Source organism: Ranitomeya variabilis, chromosome 2 (assembly GCF_051348905.1).
Source record: "Ranitomeya variabilis isolate aRanVar5 chromosome 2, aRanVar5.hap1, whole genome shotgun sequence".
In the NCBI taxonomy this organism is placed as follows: Eukaryota; Metazoa; Chordata; class Amphibia; order Anura; family Dendrobatidae; genus Ranitomeya; species Ranitomeya variabilis.
This window is the reverse complement of record NC_135233.1, coordinates 193,890,263-193,913,628: the sequence shown is the minus strand read 5'-3', so window position 1 is coordinate 193,913,628 and position 23,366 is coordinate 193,890,263. Positions and strand designations below refer to the sequence as shown.

At 45.6% G+C, this 23,366-nt stretch overlaps 1 protein-coding gene across 2 annotated transcripts in view; it reads right to left on the bottom strand.

The window, feature by feature from the left end:
* Positions 1–12,078: 12,078 nt before the first annotated feature.
* LOC143804855 (rho GTPase-activating protein 6-like) overlaps positions 12,079–23,366 on the bottom strand; it is a 281,479-nt gene continuing 270,191 nt past the window's right edge. For both annotated transcript variants that reach the window (XM_077283365.1, XM_077283366.1), the window contains exons 10-12: positions 16,271–16,368; positions 14,915–15,042; positions 12,079–14,402 (exon numbers count right to left, since the gene is read on the bottom strand). In XM_077283365.1, the coding sequence (XP_077139480.1) occupies positions 14,242–14,402; positions 14,915–15,042; positions 16,271–16,368 (387 nt within the window). In that variant the 3' untranslated portion in view covers positions 12,079–14,241. The remainder of the gene's footprint in view (positions 14,403–14,914; positions 15,043–16,270; positions 16,369–23,366) is intronic.

The following is a 23,366-nucleotide window of genomic DNA, read 5'->3' as shown; positions in this document are numbered from 1 at the left end:
CCGATCTCGGGGCAGAACTCCTCCCGGTATTATCTCCTTGTGCTGTGACTTCGTTTCTCACTCTCTACAATACACTTCTTTTCGTGTCCTTTCTTAGGATGCTGCCGCAATGGGTGCAGGCGCAGCTCCGTAACTATCTATCTCGTGCTAGGCCTCTGCCAGGATCCCACCCCTGACAGGGACCCTCTGTCTGCAGCTCAGATGTTCCTCCTTTCCCCCTGTCTGCCTGACAGGTGTTGCCTGGGCCGAGCCCAGTCAGCTTCTGACTAACTTCCTATCCAACCCACCAGTTTTACCCGTGTGTGCGGAGTGGCCTAATAGATAGAACCTTTGCTCCCCCTGGTGGACTGGAGTGTGAAGTGTAGTGTGTGACTTGTGATACCTGGCAAGGTGAACTCCTTTAGTACCATCAGACGTAATATCACTCCCCCTGGTGGAAGAGTGACATTACTGCAATGACCAGGACTCTGGGGCGCTGCACATGCAAAACTGCATGATAACGCAGCGTTTTTTTATCCGCATCAGCTTACGCGTGATGGCAAAAAACCCGCAGCGTTTTCCTACGTTTTTACATGCACTTGCGTTTTTTATGCTCATGCGTTTGATATTTGCAGGAGGGCGTGTCTAAATGGGCGTGTCTAAATCAGTTCCTGGACGTGCACTTTCCGAAGTACGCAAGCGAATCGAACGCATGCGTACGCAAAGACATGCGTACACATGCGCTCCCATAGACAGTAATGCGTTTTTTAATGAACTCATCCACATGCGCATGCCTGCACATATTTCATGGAAATTTGCTGCCTCAAAAATTCCAACATAGTGAGTTAGCGGCGCCCCACCGCACACCGTGAAAATACGCATGCATAGGAAATCAAGATGCATGCGGATGTATTCGTCAGAAACGCTGCGGACAAAACCGCAAATGTGAAACCAGCCTTACTTATTCAAAACATCAAAATTGATGCCAACTTTGATGCCAATTCTCATGGCCAGAACCCATTTGGGAAAAGCTAAAGTGACATGCATTTCATGCAGGGCATCAAAATGCATGTAATAATGGTGTCAGATCAGTGGCCCAAGTCATTTAACCCCTTAAAAACTTCAGCTACTTATTCAAATGGCCAAAATTGACTGTCTTCCCACTTTGATGCCAGTTCTGATGCCCAGAACCCATTTGGGCCAGGCTGGAGGGACCTGGTTTTGATGTGGGGCACTCTGTTCAATATGTCTGCATTGTGAGATCAGTGGCCCCAAGTCACTTAACCCTTTCTTCAGCGCTCTTTGGTGCCCACTTTGATGCCCATTTTTGTTCCAGTTTTATTGTTTTTGTAGCTGTTAAGTGTCTTCACATCAGGGCATCTCGCTGCATTGTGTGTTGTTATTATTGTGATGATTATTTTTTGTTGTTAAACCTAAAAAAATGGAAAAGAAAAAATTGCCAAATAAGAAACTGAACGAATAAGAAACCAACTTCAGCCTCGTTAAGACCTCAGTCGTCTTATTTCCCCCATTCTGGATAACGGTTTTCTCGTGGCCGCTGACGGCTTTATTGCCCCTAATTTGGAGAATGTTTTAATTGTTTCTTACATTTATCGGAAAGAATCAAAGAAACTGAATTTTTCTTTATTAATATTTATTTTACTTTCCTGAGAGTAGAGGACAGAGGTTTGAATATTTATATATATTTTTTTTTAATATTTTATATAACTTTTAAAAACTTAGTACCGGTAACTTATAAAAAATGTTTACTTTCATTGTTAAGTCCCCTTCGGTGTCATCGACGTTAATATGGCAGCGATGGCGCGTTCCGCAAATCCCCGGCTATTGGTATCCCACCATCACTTTGCAGGGCCCGGTGGTAGCCAGGGTGTGAGCTCCAGCCTCCCCGCCATTTGATCAGAGATTGACAGCAGCATGTAACTAGTTAACAGCAGCGATCAGAGTTCAGCTCCAGCTGCTGCTGTCAGACACCGATATGTCAGGAGGAGAGCGCGCGTAGCCGCAGCATTCGCTCTAGGAAATGAGCGCTGTCAATCATCTGCAGGGGAACGCCCCAATATGCAAATGAGGAGGCGTAACAGTGCGCTAAACTGACACCTCCTCATTTGCATATGCATTACATGTCCCCGTCTCTGTCTCCGTACCAGTAACCGGTTGTTATAGGGGTGAGCTCCTCTACAGCACTATATGGCTCCTTTATAAGGCATTTTGGGGGTGATGGGCTCCCTTTAACCCCTTAGGGACCAGGCGATTTTTCATTTCTGTGCTTCTGTTTTTTTCTTCCCCTTATTCCATGAGCCATAAGTTTTTGTTATTCCTTCGCCCCCATAGCCATGCGAAGGCTCAGTTTTTGTGGCACGAGTTGTACTTTTGAATGACGCCATCCATTTTATCATACGACGTTGTAAAATTAAAAGCGTGGCAAAAGAGCAAAAAAAAAGTCAAATTTTGCTATTGTTTTTTGGAGGTTTTTATTTACAGCCTTGACTATGATAAAACAGAACTGACAATATATTTCTCTGGTTCAGTGTGAGTGTGCAGATACCAAACATGCAGAGTTTTTGTTTTATTTAAGTGGTGAAAAAAAAAAAAAAATCAGAAATTCGTAGGGAAAAAAAAATTGCTTGTGCCGCCATCTTCTGAGAGCAGTAATTTTATATGTTTTCTGGATATGGAGCTGGGTGAGGGCTTATTGTTTGTGCCCCGAGCTGATGTATTTATTGATATCATTTTGGGGTAGATACTACGTTTTGATCGCCCACTATTACATTTTGTTCTGATGAACAAAAGACTGAGAGGGAGACAAACACTGAAAAAATAGGGATCATCAAATGTGAAAAACAATGAGTTGCTAATCACACAAGCAAACAGAGGACAATAATATAAACATTTAAAAAACCAAAACAGGGTGAATTAACATGTCATGCCTACAATAATAGTCACTGTTCTAATTCACGTGGCCCTAGATGTGACTGGCAGGTGTAACGAGACGTAATAATAGAAATCTCTAAAAGAACCAGACCACAATAAAGACGTCAAGGATGCACAGCAGATAATACCGCAAGTCGTGCATCCGAAGAAGAGACAAGGCAAAGCTGCAAACGTGAAAGTAAAGATGCTGGCGAACAGGGATAAAGGAGGAAAGGTGACCCCTGGCCTATCACTTTTTCAGGGCATATGTCTGCCTCTGGTTGCATGTAAGGAGTATATATATATATATATATATATATATATATATATATATATATGTGGTTAAATAACACCGAGGCGTGCAAGTGCAGCGCCCCAGAGTCCTGGTCGTTGCAGTACTGTGGCTCCGCCGCTAAGGGGGGCTATGGTACGTCTGATGGCACTGAAGGAGTTCATCTGACCAGGTATCACAGACACCAATACACTTCACAGTCTGGCCTCCAGGGGGAGCTAAGGGTGCTATGTATTAGGCCACTCCTCACAGTCTGGTAAAACTGGGGGTCAGGCAGGAAGTGAGAGAGAACGCTGACTGGGTTGGAACCAGGCAACACCTTGTGACAGAGGGTGTTGTAGGGGAAGATTCGGTAGGGTCCCTGTCAGGGGTGGGATCCTGACAGTGGCCTGGCAAACAGAGAGAAAGCTACGGGACCGCGCCTGCACTTGATAGCGGCGGTGCCCAAGGAAGGATTGGAAGCGAGATTTATTGTGCTGAGTGAGAAACGAGATCAAAGCAAGAAGGAGAATACCAGTAGGAGTCGTGCTGTAAGATCGAGGCAACATCCTACTGAGGTGCAAACAACCGGCGGCCGGAACGCCGAGGAGGTACAGAGCTCTAAGCCATACTTCAAACCAACGGCAGGACAGTCAGTCACAGGCGGGCTGTCTCACTTAAATCACCTACGCAGACATAGGGGGCAACCTTTGGAGAGGGGCGACTCTAGGGTCCCGGAAGAGCTCCGAGCCTACCCGTCATACGGGTGCGTCCCAGCCATAAACACCAGGGAGGGACGGAGGATTAGCAGAAGATCATCTAATCGAGTTGTGAGGGAACACGAGAAACAGACACAACAGTTGTGAGGACTATCCCGTAAGCTCAGCAGGGGAGGACCACAACACATAGCGCTAGTAGGAAGGCACAGATTTCCACCTGCAAAGGGAACTCTGGAGGTGCCATCGGACCGGCCGGACTTGCGCAGCCTGGTTAACCGTATTCCGAATTGAGGACTTTGAGACCTTCAGTAAAGAGGTAAAGAGACTGCAACCTGGTGTCCTCGTTATTAACTGCGACCGGCACTACACCGCGCTACCAACACCATCCACACCTATTATCTATTACTGTACGCTCCTCAGCAGGGTCACGGACCGGGTCTAGCCACCGTGACAACCCCAGAGCAGAGACTCAGAGGCCCGGTACCGGGTACCCCTCGGCCCTGCGGCAGTGGGGGCGCTACACAAATAATTAGGTAAGTAAATACCAGCCATTGAGACATTTTGTGTCTATTGATATGAATAAAGTTAGTTTTACAGTGGGGAAAAAAAGGATTTAGTCAGCCACCAATAGTGCGAGTTCTCCCACTTAAAGAGATGAGAGAGGTCTGTAATTGACATAGGTAGACCACAACTATGAGAGTCACAATGAGAAAACAAATCCAGAAAATCACCTTGTCTGATTTGGGAAGATTTATTTTGCAGTTATTGCGGCGAGCTGTAGCATAGTGCGGATGCGCAGATTACACCAGCTATCGAGGCAAACTGTAGCACAGTGTGCATGCGCAGATTACACCGTTTATTGTGGCGAGCTGTAGCATAGTGCGCATGCGCAGATTACACCATCTATCGTGGCGAGCTGTAGCATAGTGTGCATGCGCAGATTACACCAGGTATCGAGGCAAACTGTAGCATAGTACGCATGCGCAGATTACACCGTTTAGGGTACGTTCACACAGGACTTTTTTGCTGCTTTTTTTTGCTGCTTTTTTTTGCTGCTTTTTTTTATGCTAATTTAGGTGCGTTATTTTGGTGCGTATTTGGTGCGTTTTTTGGGTACGTTCACACAGGACTTTTTTGCTGCTTTTTTTTGCTGCAGATTTTTGCTGCAGATTTTTGCTGCTTTTTTTTATGCCAATTTTCAGCTGCTAGGACACCTCACAATGGCTCTTCACACCTCACAATGGCTCTTCACACCTTACTACCAGGAACTCCCTCACAATAGATCACAATCAGGACACCTCACAATGGCTCCTCACACCTCACAATGACTCACAATGGCTCTTCACACCTCACTAACCACACCCCTAAGCTCTTGGCTGTGAGATCCCTTCCTGCTGGCCATGATTTTCTGCACAAAAAACGCAGCAAATAATGCTACATGCGTTTTTTCAGCGTTTTTGCAGCGTTTTTTTCATCACCCATTCAAGTCAATGGGTGAAAAAACGCTGCAAAAACGCAGCAAAAACGCTGAAAGAAGTGACATGCCCTATGTCCAAAAAAAAGCAGCAAAGCAGAAAATACTGATCAAACAAAAAACCAACGTGTGTGCATGAGATTTCTGAAATCTCATAGGCTTTACTGGTACTGTAAAAAGCAGCTGAAAATTAGCATAAAAAAAAGCAGCAAAAGAAAGCAGCAAAAAAGTCCTGTGTGAACGTACCCTTATTGTGGCGAGCTGTAGCATAGTGTGCATGCACAGATTACACCATTTATTGTGGCGAGCTGTAGCATAGTATGCATGCGCAGATCACACCGTCTATCCTGGCGAGCTGTAGCATACTGTGCATGCCCAGATTACACCAGGTAGCGGGTCAAACTGTTGCATAGTGTGCATGCGCAGATTACACCATTTATTGTGGCGAGCTGTAGCATAGTGCGCATGCGCAGATTACACCGTCTATCGTGGCGAGCTGTAGCATAGTGTGCATGCGCAGATTACACCAGGTATCGAGGCAAACTGTAGCATAGTGTGCATGTGCAGATTACACCGTTTATTGTGGTGAGCTGTATCATAGTGTGCATGCGCAGATCACACCGTCTATCCTGGCGAGCTGTAGCATAGTGTGCATGCGCAGATCACACCGTTTATTGTGGCGAGCTGTAGCATAGTATGCATGTGCAGATTACACCGTTTTTTGTGGTGAGCTGTAGCATAGTGTGCATGCGCAGATTACACCAGCCATCGCGGCAAACTGTAGCATAGTGTGCATGCGCAGATTATTATTATTATTGTTTATTTATATAGCACCATTAATTCCATGGTGCTGTACATGAGAAGGGGTTACATCAAAATACAAATATCACTTACAGTAAACAAAACTAACAATGACTGACTGGTACAGCGGGAAGAGGACCCTGCCCTTGCGGGCTTACAATCTACAGGATTATGGGGAAGGAGACAGTAGGTCGAGGGTTGCAGTAGCTCCAATGGTGTTGAGGTGGCCGTGTAGTCTTTACAGGCTGTAAGCTTCTTTGAAGAGATGGGTTTTCAGGTTTCTTTTGAAGGATCCAAAAGTAGTGGATAACCGGATGTGTTGGGGCACTGAATTCCAGAGATTACACTGTCTATCCTGGCGAGCTGTAGCATAGTGCGCATGCACAGATTACACCACGTATCGAGGCAAACTAGCATAGTGTGCATGCTCAGATTACACCATTTATTGTGGCGAGCTGTACCATACAGTAGTGCTCATACACAGATTACACCAGCTATCGCGCCAAACTGTAGCATAGTGTGCATGCGCAGATTACACCGTCTATCCTGGCAAGCTGTAGCATAGTGCGCATGCACAGATTAAACCGGGTATCAAGGGGAACTGTAGCATAGTGTGCATGCGCAGATTACACCGTTCATTGTGGCGAGCTGTAGCATAGTGTGCATACGCAGATTACACCAGCTATCAAGGCGAACTCTAGCATAATGCGCATGCACAGATTACACCGGCTATCGTGGGGAGCTGTAGCATAGTTCGCATGCACAGATTACACCAGCTATTGCGGCGAGCTGTAGCATAGTGCGCATGCACAGATTACACCCGCCATCGTGGCGAGCTGTAGCATAGTGCGCATGCGCAGATTACACCAGCTATTGTAAATGGCATTGCGCATGCGAGAAATAGTTAAATTATCACAGAGCATCACCTGCGCAGGCACTGTCGGATTATGATATGTGAAGACATGAAAAAGGTAAGTGCTGTCTGACATTTGTTGACATTTGAAGATTTTTTCAGGATGGCAAAGTCAAATAAAGGATCATTATGCACTTGCGCCGGGCGATGTAACCAGTACAGAGTAACAACCACAAAGGTATAATGAGAGCTCAATGTGCGGCTTTCCAAGTGTATATTCTGGCACTGATGTAACCAGCAATGGTACAAGCAGGGCCGTATTTAGAGTTTCTGCTGCCCTAGGCACTTTTAGCGCTGCCACCCCCTTTGGTGAGTATGACACTATCGGCAGTGACTTTGGCAAGAATCGCTGATGTGAAAGTCGCCTTTTGCAGCAGATCCGTCAGTTTTTCTGCATGTGCCGCGTAACGGATCACTTACAGCAACACTGCGTTCGGCCTCATTCATTCCCTATGGGATTTGCTGCACTTTGCCATGATCTGGCAAATGCGGTACCATACCTCCCAACTTTTGAAGGGAAGGAGGTATAAAGCTTGCGGCAAATTTTAGGCCACGCCTCTGACCACACCCATTTCACAACTAGTCACACCCATATCCATGTCCCAACCACAGCCATTTAGCACTGCTGATCACACTGTTTTATATACAATAATTATAACCGAAAAAATATGGCCACAGTGCTCCATACTGTATAATGGCCACACATGATGCTCCATACTGTATAACGGCCACACATGATGCTCCATACTGTATAACGGCCACACATGATGCTCAATACTATATAATGGCCATTGGCCACACATGATGCTCCATACTGTATAACGGCCACACATGATGCTCAATACTGTATAACGGCCACACATGATGCTCCACACTGTATAATGGCCACACATGATGCTCCATACTGTATAATGGCCACACATGATGCTCCATACTGTATAACGGCTACACATGATGCTCAATACTGTATTATGGCCACACACAGTTCTCCATACTGTATAATGACCCCCCCTCCTGTATGCATGGCTCATATTCGCCTCCCTGTATGCATGGCTCATATTCCCCCCCGTATGCATGGCTCATATTCACCCCCCTACTGTATGCATGGCTCATATTAACCCCCCTTCTGTATGCATGGCTCATATTCCCCCCCCCGTATGCATGGCTCATATTAACCCCCCTTCTGTATGCATGGCTCATATTCCCCCCCCCCCTTGTATGCATGGCTCATATTCACCCCCCTACTGTATGCATGGCTCATATTAACCCCCCTTCTGTATGCATGGCTCATATTCCCCCCCCCCTGTATGCATGGCTCATATTAACCCCCCTTCTGTATGCATGGCTCATATCACCCCCCCTTCTGTATGCATGGCTCATATTAACCCCCCTTCTGTATGCATGGCTCATATTCACCGCCCTACTGTATGCATGGCTCATATTAACCCCCCTTCTGTATGCATGGCTCATATTCCCCCCCCCTGTATGCATGGCTCATATTAACCCCCCTTCTGTATGCGTGGCTCATATTCCCCCCCCCTGTATGCATGGCTCATATTAACCCCCCTTCTGTATGCATGGCTCATATTCCCCCCCCCGTATGCATGGCTCATATTAACCCCCCCCCCCGTATGCATGGCTCATATTCCACCCCCCATCTTGAATGGCGCGGCTTACCGTCCTCCTTCTTCCCCCCTCCCCTGTCCCCCCATCCCTCAGTCATACTCACCTGTTCCTCACCGAACGGCCGCGACGTCCCTCTGGCTGTCCGGACTCCCGGTGCGCTGCACCTTCTTCCTGCGTGAGCGGTCAGGTGATACCGCTCTGCTAATTAAGGTCATGAATATGCGCATATTCATGACCTTAATTAGCAGAGCGGTATCACCTGACCGCTCATTCAGGACGAGCTCCAGACGCCGAGACCAGGCATCGCTGGAGCAGGTGAGTATCGTCTTCAAGGGGGGAGGCGGGGGAGGCGGGGGGGCGGGTCGGGAGGTGACCCAGCTTTAAAAAAAATAAATAAATTTAAAAAAAACACCAAACCTTGCTCAGGTGCCGCCCCCTGCAGTGTCCCCGCCCTAGGCACGTGCCCTCACGTGCCTAGTGGCAAATATGGCCCTGGGTACAAGGAAAACAATGTAATAGAATCAACATGAATAAGGATAGGGGAAAAATACAAAAAGGGAAATAATGAAATAGCGGAGCAAATGGGAAGAAACATATATTGAATGAAGTTGTGTAAATAATGTGTGTTGGAATAGTCTGGGATAAAGCAACCATGGAAGTGAAAGTTGTAATATAAAGATATAAAGGTGATGGTTACATAAAATAGTGCAGAAAAATATTTAAAAATATCTAAAGGGAAGAAAAAATATATAGATGTGAACCACTAGGTGGGTGGGAACATTTCGTCCTATTGATGCAGTCCAAAAATTGCAATGTTGGGGTTTTGATTTTTTTTCTCTCATTACACCATTATATTTTGATAGATCTGACTTTTTTTTTTACCAATACAGCGATTCCAAATATGCCTTTTGTTTTCTTAATTTTTAAATGGGGAAAAAAAGTGTGATTTGAACTTTTTTTTTATTTTTTTTTTACTGTATTTGTCAGTACTTGAATCTGCGATTGTTTTGCTTCTGCTACGCGCAGTGATGACACAGCATTGCAGTATATAGTAGAAATCACCATTTCCTATGTGACGTCTCCACTCATATTGACAGTGTCATATAACAGGTTACCAGCCACGGGCAGAGCTCCGCTAGTCCAGCAACTGATAGAGGCAGATGATGGCTCAATACCACAGTCATCATCTGCCTGGAAAAATGCAAGCCGGCATATAATGGACATAGTCCGCCATAAGTTGTTAAGGAAAAAACTGACGTATTTCATGTGAACTCCGCTCGTGTCATTGCAGTGTATGGCAGCACTCATGTGGAATCCCCCAAACACTCCAGAATCACTGTGTGAGCACAGCATAACAGAGCGGCCATTGTCCAGGACCCCTGATTCACCGCTGCGGCTCCACCGACCATCTGCCGGATGTGGAAGCTGAGTATTGCCGCCAGCAGGTGCATATTTGCCAACAGTCTGTTTTTTACTGCAACCTGAGAAAGATGGGGTTATGCAATGTCGACCCAAAAGTCTGTGCTTCGGACAGTCCTCGGAGGGGTTGGTAGTACAGTATGTTAGTCCTGGACAACCCCTCTAACCTCAATACATCCGTCTTGTAAGTCGTCCCGGCCGAATTCCTTACTGATTCCTCAGCAGAGACTGTGATATTTCCCAACGTTCAGTGAGCCCCTTGACTAAAAAACTGAAGAGAGGACACCTGTAGAAATAGGGTGTGGTGTAACGCCTTGTGTGGTCTCTACAGCGGCCGCCCGTGGCTTGTAGTGACTACTAGCTTCTGTGGTGTGAACAGAGACCAGCGCCTCGTAGGTGACACCTCCGGGCAGTAGTATAAATAGAGCGTGGTGCAGGTCAGACTCAGCAGCCGGAGTCCCGCACCACCACGGTTCAACCTCCGATCTCACCAAGGGGTATATACAAAATGTATATGGTTGTTTGGGAATTTTATGGTTCTAGTTCCTGACAAGGGTTGGTTCAGCCCCGAAATGCGTTGTCTTTGTGCATTATTGGTAAAGCATTCCACCCGCGGGACAAGTCCTGGATGTTTTATGGGAGAAGGAGCGAAACAAGCAACTCCTCATTTCTCCTTCTGCTCCAGTGCACAGTACTATCTACTATCAGACCAGTGGTATTACAGAGGAGCTTTCATCCCCCGGAAGAGGGGTTATAATCTGTAATCGTGCTCCTAAGGAGTAACTCGGAAGCCTTATGTCTGTGTCTCAAGCCATTCAGAGTCTCTTCCTCTAGTCTTCCCTAAGGCTGGTGCTGAAGAGGATCTTGGAGATTCATTGACGATCTACTTGTCACAGTTGCACTGTTGGTGGAAGCCTGGCGGCTGTTAATGGGGCTTCCACTGACCAGCTTAATCCAAGCCACTCTTTACCAGATCCCAGAGGCTGCCCTGGCTTTCACCCCTCAACTTTACACAAGGACCCCGGGCAAAGTCCTCAAAGTAACCGCTGACCGGTGGGCTGGGCTGGCAGAAATGGCCGGTGGGCTGGGCTGGCAGAAGGAATGGTCAGGTAACTAGGTCAGAACCAGGAGATATAGGTAGGGTCAAAATTGTCGAGCAGGTGGATAGTCATAAACCAGGCCACGGTCAATAACTAGATACATACAAGCAGCACAGGAGTGGATAGTAACGTAAACCGGACGGGCGAGGCTAGAACTTGGAGTGAATGGCAGGATAAAGGAGCTTAAATGGAATATGTCAGTAGGTTTTTGATACCCCATCCGAGAGCAACTGATATCTCTGGTGGTTCTTTCATTGCAGGCAACGCTAATCTTGTGTTTTCTGGCACTTGTAGTGCCGTCTGAACTGGGAGCTCAGGCGTTAACTTCTGTTTGTAATGCACCCTGTTGTTTAGTCTGGGGTGAGCTGCAAGCCATTTAAAGGAAACCAGGCACCAGTTTTTTGCCACCTAATCTAAGAGCAACATGATGTAGAGGCTGAGACCCTGATTCCAGCGATGTGTCACTTACTGGGCTACTTGATGTAGTTTTGATAAAGTCGCAAGTTTTATCAGCAGGAGATTATCACTAGAGGACTGTACTTGGGCAGAAAGCAGCCAATCAGTGGAGTGTGTGTGTGTTATCTGCAGCAGATAAAACAGTGATTTTTTTTTTAACTGCAGCAAGCAACCCAGTAAGAGACACATCACTGGAATCAGGGTCTCTGCCCCTATATCATGCTGCTATCAGATTACATAGCAAAGTCTCGTTCACTGACAGATTTAAGGCTTGTATGGACATCCCCAGATTAACTTAGTGACTATGCAGATTTTGTGACTCCCGCTTCAGTTTAAAACAACAGAATAAAAAAATGAAAATATTTTTTTTTTATATATATAATTTATTATTCAAAGCAACAATAAAAACAGCATATTAATAGTTTATATCTTGCAAGTTGAGAAAAATCTTGAGTTATAGAAATAAGAGATTTTTCTTGGACTTCGTACTCTACTCATATTATATGGATCCAGCTCCATTCACTGCACATTATTAAGAGGCTGCATAAAATGCATCAGTAAGCAGAGATCTGCACTAATATAGCCGCAGGCTCCTTTGGATGGATCTACTCAAGGCAAGAAGCACCATCTTCATTGGAATTCCACCGGGAATTAGATTCCTCATAGTCCCTTGTGAAACATGGTCAGGATTTGTGGACTGTAATAGGCTATGTTCACACGTTGCATTTTTACTGCTTTTCTTGCTGCGTTTTTGAGGATCCCAAAGTTCAGCTTTACTTCCACTATACAAGCATGAACAATACAATGTGTTAGGCCACCACTGTACCATGTGTATGAAACCATTAAACATTTTTGGAAAAAAGGGCAATTTGATCAAATTATTTATGTAAAAAGAAAAAAATGTCTGAAAAAATAGTAATTATTCTGAACAAAAAAGCTGGATTCATATATGAAATGCAGCCGTGAATTGGTCTGACATTGTTTACCTAACACATTGGCAGGGCACTGAGTTGGTCGAGTATAGTTCACTTTCACACATTGGAAGAGCATTGAGTTGGTCGGGCATAGTTCACTTTCACACATTGGTAGGGGGTTGAGTTGGCCAGGCATTGTTCACTTTTATACATTGGCAGAGCACTGAGCTGGTCGGGTATAGTTGACTTCACACATTGGCAGGGCATTGAGTTGGTCGAGTATAGTTCACTTTCACACATTGGCAGGGCATTGAGTTGGTCGAGTATAGTTCACTTTCACACATTGGCAGGGCATTGAGTTGGTCGAGTATAGTTCACTTTCACACATTGGCAGGGCATTGAGTTGGTCAGGCATAGTTCACTTTCACACATTGGCAGGACACTGAATTGGTCAGGTATAGTTGATTTTCACACATTGGCAGGGCAGTGAGTTGGTCGGGTATAGTTGATTTTCACACATTGGCAGGGCATTGAGTTGGTCGAGTATAGTTCACTTTCACACATTAGTAGGGCATTGAGTTGGTCGGGCATAGTTCACTTTCACACAATGGCAGGGCATCGAGTTGGTCGGGCATTGCTCACTTTTACACATTGACAGGGCAGTGAGTTGGTCGGGTATAGTTGATTTTTACACATTGGCAGGGCAGTGAGTTGGTCGGGTATAGTTGACTTTCACACATTGGCAGGGCAGTGAGTTGGTCGGGCATTGCTCACTTTTACACATTGACAGGGCAGTGAGTTGGTCGGGTATAGTTGATTTTCACACATTGGCAGGGCATTGAGTTGGTCGGGCATAGTTCACTTTCACACATTAGTAGGGCATTGAGTTGGTCGGGCATTGCTCACTTTTACACATTGACAGGGCAGTGAGTTGGTCGGGTATAGTTGATTTTTACACATTGACAGGGCAGTGAGTTGGTCGGGTATAGTTGACTTTCACACATTGGCAGGGCAGTGAGTTGGTCGGGCATTGCTCACTTTTACACATTGACAGGGCAGTGAGTTGGTCGGGTATAGTTGACTTTCACACATTGGCAGGGCAGTGAGTTGGTCGGGTATAGTTGACTTTCACACAGTAGTAGGGCATTGAGATGGTCGGGTTTTCTTTGCTTTTACACACATCACTAATGTAATTAAACTGTACTAATACTATAATCTGTGCTCCAGTCAGGACACCAAGACATTGTGGTTTAAACTTTGGAAAATCACAAAAATATACCTGGGTTTCACATCCTGTTGTACCTCTGCGTTTTTGTTTACCGAAAACGTGGCAAAAAACTGATAGCAGCGTTTTGGCAGCTTTTTTGCACTTATTGCTTTCTATGGTTAAAAATATGCTGTAAAAACGCTGAAATAATTGACATTGCAATTCTCAAGCGCACAGCAGTTCCAACTGTCAGTAAAAAAAAACCAAGGGCGTGCATGAGATTTCTGATATGTCATAGCTTTTGCTGGTTCTGTAACATGCAGCTTTTAACTCAATGTGTGAACATAGCCTTACAGGCAAAACGTGCACAGAGACCCTATGGCTTTAGCGTCGTACCAAAGAGTGCGTTATCCACAGCAAGAGAAGTCTTGTTATGGCGTAGGATAAGATGATCCTCGAGTAAATATTGGCAGGAAACGAGGCAGCACTGGCAGAAAACCTCTGTGAGTTGTGGCCGCTGGGAGCAGAGTCAGGTCCTCTTGGGAGCGGGACGGGCGGCGCTTGCTCAGAGGCGTAAAGCTGTTTTGAAATCCTATAAAATAGCATCAATACAATGGAGGTAGACTATAACAGAAGGATATTAAAGGGCTTATCCGGGGCTATTTACTATGTGCTCAAGAACTAACAGGCAGGTTGCTGCTAACTACCTGCTGGTACAGACCGCTGACATCACGACAACAGGTCAGCAGTTTCTCTTCTGCTCATCTCTGTTAATGGAGCGTGACAGCCGAGATCATGCTAATTAACAGCCGGCTCCCTACCGATGACCTGCGGGGAGCCGACTGTCAATCAGCACGATGTCGACATTCACGCCCTATGGACAGAAAGAAGAGCTGCTCGGTTAACGTAGCAGCTGACGGGATCATTCGGTGGCCGCTTTGTGCCTGGTCGAACAGGCCGATCATTTCCTCTGTTAGAAACTAACTGCCTGTTAGATTTTAGGCTCATAGTTAAATAAAAAGTAGACCTGGACAACCCCTTTAAGAGATATAACTTATCTCAATATCAAAGCAGACATGGTAATCATTGATTTTGCTTTTTCACCTGATCGTTCTCCGGCACTCAGGAGTTCCATTACAGTTGTAATGGTGCTATGAGAAACCATAGACGTTGTGACGCGCGTTCTCCAAGGCTGCTCCGCTCCGACCGACTCACTCGAAATGATATTGCGCCTGCACAGAATAAGTGTACAGAAAACGTAGTGCATTAGTGCATCTAATCATTAATGTTTAATCCTGCTTTAAACCGTAAATGCAAATGATAAAGATCTGAAAAGCCAGCGGAGCATTACAAGAATAGGGCTTTACACGGTTCCTACAAGTCCTGATTATGGGCCTATAGTCATAGGCAGGCCTGCTCCAGATAATGGGCCGGTGCAAACCTGCCCGCAATCATCCATAGAACACACAAGATGCGTATTCATAAAATATTTATCGGCAGCACATCGCCCCATGTAGTCACGGGATGTGCTGCCGATAACACGATACTGTATGGGAACGCAATGATCGTTAGTGATCGCTCTGTCCCCATCATTGTAAATGAGCAGCGAACGACTGGAGTATTATCGATATTGCTGCTATCCGGAAATCGGCTGCTGTGGATAGGACATAAGACACCGATGTGCTCGGGACTCCTACTGCCCATAGGGAGGGTCAGGTCCAGGTGTCGTAGAGCAGCATGAGCCTTATCTAAGCTAGACTTCTGCAAATTAACTGCAATGTATAAGCACAAGCCCACCATAAACTCACCAGGAAGGTGGAAAATGCATCTGAGAGCAGCATAATGTAGGGGCAGAGACCCTGATTCAAGCGATGTGTCACTCGTCTGTGTGTTGCTGTTTGAATATACAATCCATGCTTTATCAGCAGGAGGTTATCACTATAGGACTAGCTGCCCTGTGTACTCTTATCCTCTTGCTCTGTTTAACCCCACCACCATTGATAGGCAGCTTTCTGCCTATGCACAGTGTACACAGAGAGCTGCCAATTAGCAGTGGGGGTGGAGTTATATAGAGCTCAGCATTCAGAGAACTGTTAGATGTGCAGCAGAGAAAACAAGGATTGTATCAAAATGACAGCAAGCAGCCCAGTAAGTGGTACATCGCAGGAATCAGGGTCTCTGGCCCCACATCATTCTGCTGTCAGATTAGATAGCAAAAACCTGCTAAAGGCTTGTTTAGATTGCAAAAAAGTGTGTTTTCTCCATTAATTAATATCTGGAGAGAAGGCCTTTTCTTCTGCTATGCAGGTATGGGCAATACTGCAGACAGTGTGCGTCCTGTGTGGGGCTGAGTCACAATAGGAGTAAATGTGGATGCACGCGGGTAGTAGGGGATCGTTAACCCTCTCTCATCCTTTACCCTCACTGATGTGTGTTCTTCAGGAATGTTTCGCCACTTACGTAGAGCCGGCAGGTTTCTGACGTAACAGATAGTCTACAACCTCTGGATCCGTCTGCAGCAAACTCATTATAATGTCCCCGTGCATGTCAGAAGGAATCTGCAAAACAAGAGGGAACATTGTTGGTGTGCCTGTCAAATGATACAAGACAAGGCTACCCCCCATCAGTACCGATATTCCCCCTATGGAACCACTGGAGGAGGACATACCCAGATGTATATATATGTATGCACAGGGAATCATTCCGAGCATCACTGACCACTACTTTCCCCACCACACTACTAGCTGCATTCAACACAATCCTACTACAGAGGGAACAAATGTAAATCATCAATGCTCACGTCTCATATGGACTCAATTATGAGAACGCAAAGGAATTGTATCTGAGCGGACAGATTTATATAATCTAAAGGAACAGGGGTGTAACGTAATGGGCTCATGCACGAGGAGGGCCCTCCGACACCAATTTCATCGGGATGTACATTGTCAGATGCACATTCAGGTGAAATGTATTGCGGCATAGAGACCTCCCGGCTTCCTGCTCTACAATACATGCCACCAGATAATTAGAGGATGGGGGATGTTATACCAGAATTGGGGATATTATAGCTGGATGGGAGACATTATATCAGGATGGCGGAAATTATACCAGAATGGGGGCATCACACCAGGATGAGGGATATATAAACCATGGTGGGGGACATTATTCCAGGATTGTGGACATTATACTAGAACTGGGGATATTCTACCAGAATTGTGGATATTATGTGGAACATTTTACCAGAATTGGTGATATTATACCAGGATGGGAACATTATACCAAGATGGGGGACATTATACCAGAATAGGGGACATTGTACCCGAATTGGGGACATTAGATCAGGATGGGAAACTTTATACCAGGACGGGGGGTATTATACCAGGAGGGGAACTGTATACCAGGATGAGGGACTAAAATCCATCATCCTCATCCCAAACCTGAATTGGGGATATTATACCAAAATGAGGATATTATATGAGGATGAGGGACATTTTAAGAGAATTAGGAATATTATACCAGGACAGAGGGCATTATACCAGAATTGGGGATATTATACCAGAATGCGGGACATTATTGTTATGATCTGGTGACCTTGGAGCCGCATGAAACTTTCTCTGGAGTCGGTGGAACCTGTACTGACCGCAAATCCTGAACTAACACCGCAACTAGAAGTAGCCGTGGGGTGTGCCTAACAAAACCCTAGACACCTCGACACAGCCGGAGGACTAAATACCCCTATAGATGGAAATAGGAATGCTACCTTGCCTCAGGGCAGACCCCCAAAGGATAGGCAGCCCCCCACGAATAATGACTGTGAGTAGGAGAAGAATAGACACGCAGGTAGAAAACAGGATTTAGCAAAAGAGGCCACTCTAGCTAAATAGGAAAGGATAGGACAGATTACTAGGCGGTCAGTATTAAAACCCTTCCAAAAATATCCACAGCAGATAATACAAAAAGTTCCACAATCTAACTAAAGACATGGAATGTATATCTGCCACTCCAGAGAATCCAACAAGACTGAGAAAATACTGACACAATCTAAGCTGGACAAGAAAACAAAAAGAATAGCACTGAATTGTGAAGCACACAACATGTGTGCCACAGGAAAAAAAAACAGACACTTATCTTTGCTGATTTGGCAGAAAGGCAGGAGGAACCAGGCAGAGGTCCTACACCTCCCAACAACAATTGACAACTGGCAAGGACTAATGAATCCTGCACACCTAAATACCCCAGTCAGAACTGCAATCAGCAGATACACCTGACCAGGACTGCAACTCAGGGGCAACTGCATTACCACCTACAACCACTGGAGGGAGCCCAAAAGCAGAATTCACAACAGTACCCCCCCCCCCTTGAGGAGGGGTCACCGAACCCTCACCAGAGCCCCCAGGCCGATCAGGACTAGCCAGATGAAAAGCATGAACCAAATCAGCAGCATGGACATCAGAAGCAAAAACCCAAGAATTATCCTCCTGGCCATAACCCTTCCATTTGACAAGGTACTGAAGCCTCCGCCTCGAAAAACGAGAATTCAAAATCTTCTCAACCACATACTCCAACTCCCCATCAACCAAAACAGGGGCCGGAGGATCAACAGAGGGAACAACGGCCACCACATATTTCCGCAATAAAGATCTATGGAAGACATTATGGATAGCAAAAGAGGCCGGAAGCGCCAATCGAAAAGACACTTAGACCTCTTCACAAACAAAGCATTGTCACGAAGGATCTGAAATACCATCCTGACCTGTTCCACATGAGACTTCCAATCATCGGAAAAAATCAAAATATCGTCCAAATATACAATCAAGAATTTATCAATATAAGTCCGGAAGATATCATGCATGAAGGATTGAAAAACAGATGGAGCGTTAGTGAGCCCGAATGGCATCACAAGGTATTCAAAATGGCCTTCGGGCGTATTAAACGCAGTTTTCCATTCATCACCCTGTTTAATACGAACAAGATTATATGCCCCCCGAAGGTCAATCTTCGTAAACCAACTAGCCCCCTTAATCCTAGCAAACAAATCGGAAAGCAAAGGTAAAGGGTAATGAAACTTGACCGTGATCTTATTCAAGAGGCAATAATCAATACAAGGTCTCAAGGAGCCATCCTTCTTAGCAACAAAAAAAAATCCCGCTCCCAACGGTGAAGAAGATGGCCGAATATGCCCTTTCTCCAAAGACTCCTTAACATAGCTCCACATGGTGGTATGTTCAGGCACAGACAGGTTGAAAAGTCGGCCCTTAGGAAACTTACTGCCTGGAATCAAGTCAATCGCACAATCACAGTCCCTGTGCGGTGGAAGGGAACTGGACTTGGGCTCATCGAATACATCCTGAAAATCAGACAAAAACTCTGGAATTTCAGAAGAGGAAGAAGAGGAGATTGACATCAAAGGAACATCATTATGAACCCCCTGACAACCCCAACTAGTCACAGACATAGATTTCCAATCCAACACAGGATTATGTATCTGCAACCACGGGAAACCCAGCACGATAACATCATGCAAATTATGCAACACCAGAAATCGACAATCTTCCTGATGGGCTGGCGCCATGTGCATGGTCACCTGTGTCCAAAACTGGGGCTTATTTTTAGCCAAGGGTGTAGCATCAATCCCCCTTAAAGGAATAGGGTTTTGCAAAGGCTGCAAGGGAAAACCACAATGCCTGGCAAACTCAAAATCCATTAAGTTCAAGGCGGCGCCTGAATCCACAAACGCCATGACAGAAAATAATGACAATGAGCAGATCAAGGACACGGATAACAGAAATTTAGGTTGTACAGTACTGATAGTAAATGAACTAGCGATCCTTTTAGTCCGCTTAGGGCAGACTGAAATGACATGAGAAGCGTCGCCACAATGACTTTGCTCTAAGGACAACGCCACAACGCGCAGAGTTTGACGCTCCCGCAAGCGCCGATCAATCTGAATGGCCAGAGACATAGAATCACTCAGACCGGAAGGCGTGGGAAACCCCACCATAACATCTTTAACGGATTCAGAAAGACCCTTTCTGAAAATTGCCGCCAAAGCATCATCATTCCATTTAGTCAACACAGACCATTTTTGTAAATTTCTGACAAAACAATTCTGCCGCCTCTTGACCCTGAGACAGGGCCAACAAGGTTTTCTCCGCTTGATCCACATAATTCAGTTCATCATATAATAATCCTAAAGCCTGAAAAAAGGAATCTACATTAAGCAAGGCTGGATTCCCAGATTCCAGGGAAAATGCCCAATCCTGTGGATCGCCACGCAGCAGGGAGATGACAATTTTAACCTGCTGAATGGAATCACCGGAGGATCGCGGTCTCAGAGCAAAAAACAGTTTACAATTGTTTTTAAAACCCAAAAATTTGGACCTATCACCAAAAAACAAATCAGGAGTAGGAATCTTCGGCTCTAAAGCAGGAGTCTGAACAATATAATCCCCTGTACCCTAGCAGCAAGCTGGTCTACACGAGAAGGTAATTCCTGAACAACCATGCTGGCACAAGACTCCTCAGCCACCCATAAATAAAGAGGGAAAAAAAGACAAAACAGACTGCAGAAAAAAAAAATGGCTCAACACCTTTCTTCCCTTCTTCTGAGATGCATTTAACTCATTATGGGCCAGTTGTACTGTTATGATCTGGTGACCTTGGAGCCGCATGAAACTTTCTCTGGAGTCGGTGGAACCTGTACTGACCGCAAATCCTGAACTAACACCGCAACTAGAAGTAGCCGTGGGGTGTGCCTAACAAAACCCTAGACACCTCGACACAGCCGGAGGACTAAATACCCCTATAGATGGAAATAGGAATGCTACTTGCCTCAGAGCAGACCCCCAAAGGATAGGCAGCCCCCCACGAATAATGACTGTGAGTAGGAGAAGAATAGACACACGCAGGTAGAAAACAGGATTTAGCAAAAGAGGTGTTATGAACCTGGTGGTTAGGTGCACCTGGAATGACCTGATGGTTAAACTAAAAGACAGGACAAGCTCTGGGAAGTGGGAACTCTGCTGACTGCAATCCTAATCCTATAACACACACACTAGAAATAGCTGTGGAGCGTACCTAACTCTCCCTAGACGCCTCTTCACAGCCTAAGAGCTAACTACCCCTAAAGATAGGAAAATAAGCCTTTCCTTGCCTCAGAGAAATTCCCCAAAGGTAAAAGCAGCCCCCCACATATATTAACTGTGAGTTAAGAGGAAAGTCACAAACACAGGGATGAAACAGGTTTCAGCAAAGGAGGCCAGACTTACTAAATAGACTGAGGATAGGAAAGGGATCTATGCGGTCAGCACAAAAATCTACAAAAAGCCACGCAGAGTGTGCAAAAAGACCCCCGCACCGACTCACGGTGCGGAGGTGCCACTCTGCAACCCAGAGCTTCCAAGCTAGCAAGACAATATCATGTTAGCAAGCTGGACTAGAACTTAGCAAGTACTAAGAAATATATTCAGTACACAATGAACAACAAATGAACTAGCAGGGACTTATGTTGTGGATTCTGTTTGCGGGCTCCCTCTGGTGGTTACTGCTGGTACTGGGTGACTTTGGTGGGTTGCGGCCTTTGGTTTCCATCTGTCCATCAGAGGCTGGGTGTTTCCTATTTTACCTGGCCTTTCTGTCATTTCCCTTGCCGGCTATCAATGTGTTCAGATGTGCTCTGTTTGGTTCCTGCCTACCTGCTCCCAGATCTTTCAGGATAAGCTAAGTGCTGATTTTCAGTTGTTTGGTTTTTTTGTCCAGCTTGCTTAGAATGTCTCTTTGTTAGCTGGTTGCTCTAGTGGACTGAGGTTCTCCCCATGTGCAATGAGTTGGCACATGGGTTCTTGTAATCTCAGGATGTTTTTTTTGATTAGGGTTTTTTGCTGACCGCTCAGTCCCCTTTTGTGTCATTCTGCTTTCTAGTTTTCAGCGGGCCTCTATTTGCTAAAGCTATATACATCATCTCTATGTGTGTGCCTTCCTCTCGTTTCACCGTCAATACATGTGGGGGGCAACTATATCTTTGGGGTTAATTCCTCTGGAGGCAAGTGAGGTCTTTGTTTTCTCTGCAGTACTAGTTAGCTCTTAGGCTGGTGCGTGGCGTCTAGAACCAACGTAGGCATGCTCCCTGGCCATCTCTAGTTGCGTTTGTCAGGCGTAGGGCAGCGGTCAGCCCAGGTTCCATCACCCTAGAGCTCGTCCGATATTTATTATACTTTGCTTGTCCTGTGCTATCCCTAGCCATTGGGGAGTCATGACAGTATAGCCGGCCCACAAAGTGTTAATTGTTTGGGCTGAAGCAGGAGAAAAAGAAGTGTTCAAGGGAAATTTTTTTTTTTTTCCTTCAGAGTTTTGCTGCCTAGCCCTTAATTGCTGTCTAGCTGCTTCTTACCTCCTCTTAACCCTTGAATGGCTCTGATCTTAGCTGTTTATCATGGATGTCCAGAGTTTGGCTTCCAGCCTGAGTAATCTCGCGGCAAAGGTTCAAAACATACAGGATTTCGTTGTTCACACTCCCATGTCTGAACCTAGAATTCCTATTCCAGAGTTTTTTTCTGGAGATAGATCTACCTTCCTGAATTTCAGGAACAATTGTAAATTGTTTCTCTCTTTGAAATCTCGCTCCTCTGGAGACCCTGCTCAACAGGTCAAGATTGTTATATCGTTCCTACGGGGCGACCCTCAGAATTGGGCATTTGCATTGGCACCAGGGGATCCTGCATTGCTCAGTGTGGATGCGTTTTGTCTGGCATTGGGATTGCTCTATGAGGAACCTAACCTAGAGATTCAGGCTGAAAAGGCTTTATTAGCCCTCTCTCAGGGGCATGATGAAGCGGAAATATATTGTCAGAAATTTCGGAAATGGTCGGTGCTTACTCAGTGGAATGAGTGCGCCCTGGCTGCAAACTTCAGAAATGGTCTTTCTGAGGCCATTAAGGATATTATGGTGGGGTTCCCTGCGCCTACAGGTCTGAATGAGTCTATGGCTATGGCCATTCAGATTGATCGGCGTTTACGGGAGCGCAAACCCGTGCACCAGTTGGCGGTGTCTTCTGAACAGGCACCTGAGACTATGCAATGTGATAGAATTCAGTCCAGAAGTGAACGGCAAAATTATAGGCGGAAAAATGGTTTGTGTTTTTATTGTGGTGATTCAGCTCATGTTATATCAGCATGCTCTAAACGCACAAAAAGGGTTGATAAATCTTTTGCCATTGATACTCTGCAGTCTAAGTTCATTTTGTCTGTGACTCTGATTTTTTCACTGTCTTCCATTTCCGTCGATGCCTATGTGGATTCAGGCGCTGCCCTGAGTCTTATGGATTGGTCATTTGCTAAACGCTGCGGTTTTAGTCTAGAGCCTCTGGAAGTTCCTATTCCTTTGAAAGGAATTGATTCTACACCATTGGCTATGAATAAACCGCAGTATTGGACACAAATGACCATGCGCATGACTCCCGTTCATCAGGAGGTGATTCGCTTCCTTGTACTGTATAATTTACATGATGTACTAGTGCTTGGTCTGCCATGGTTACAAACTCATAATCCTGTCCTGGAC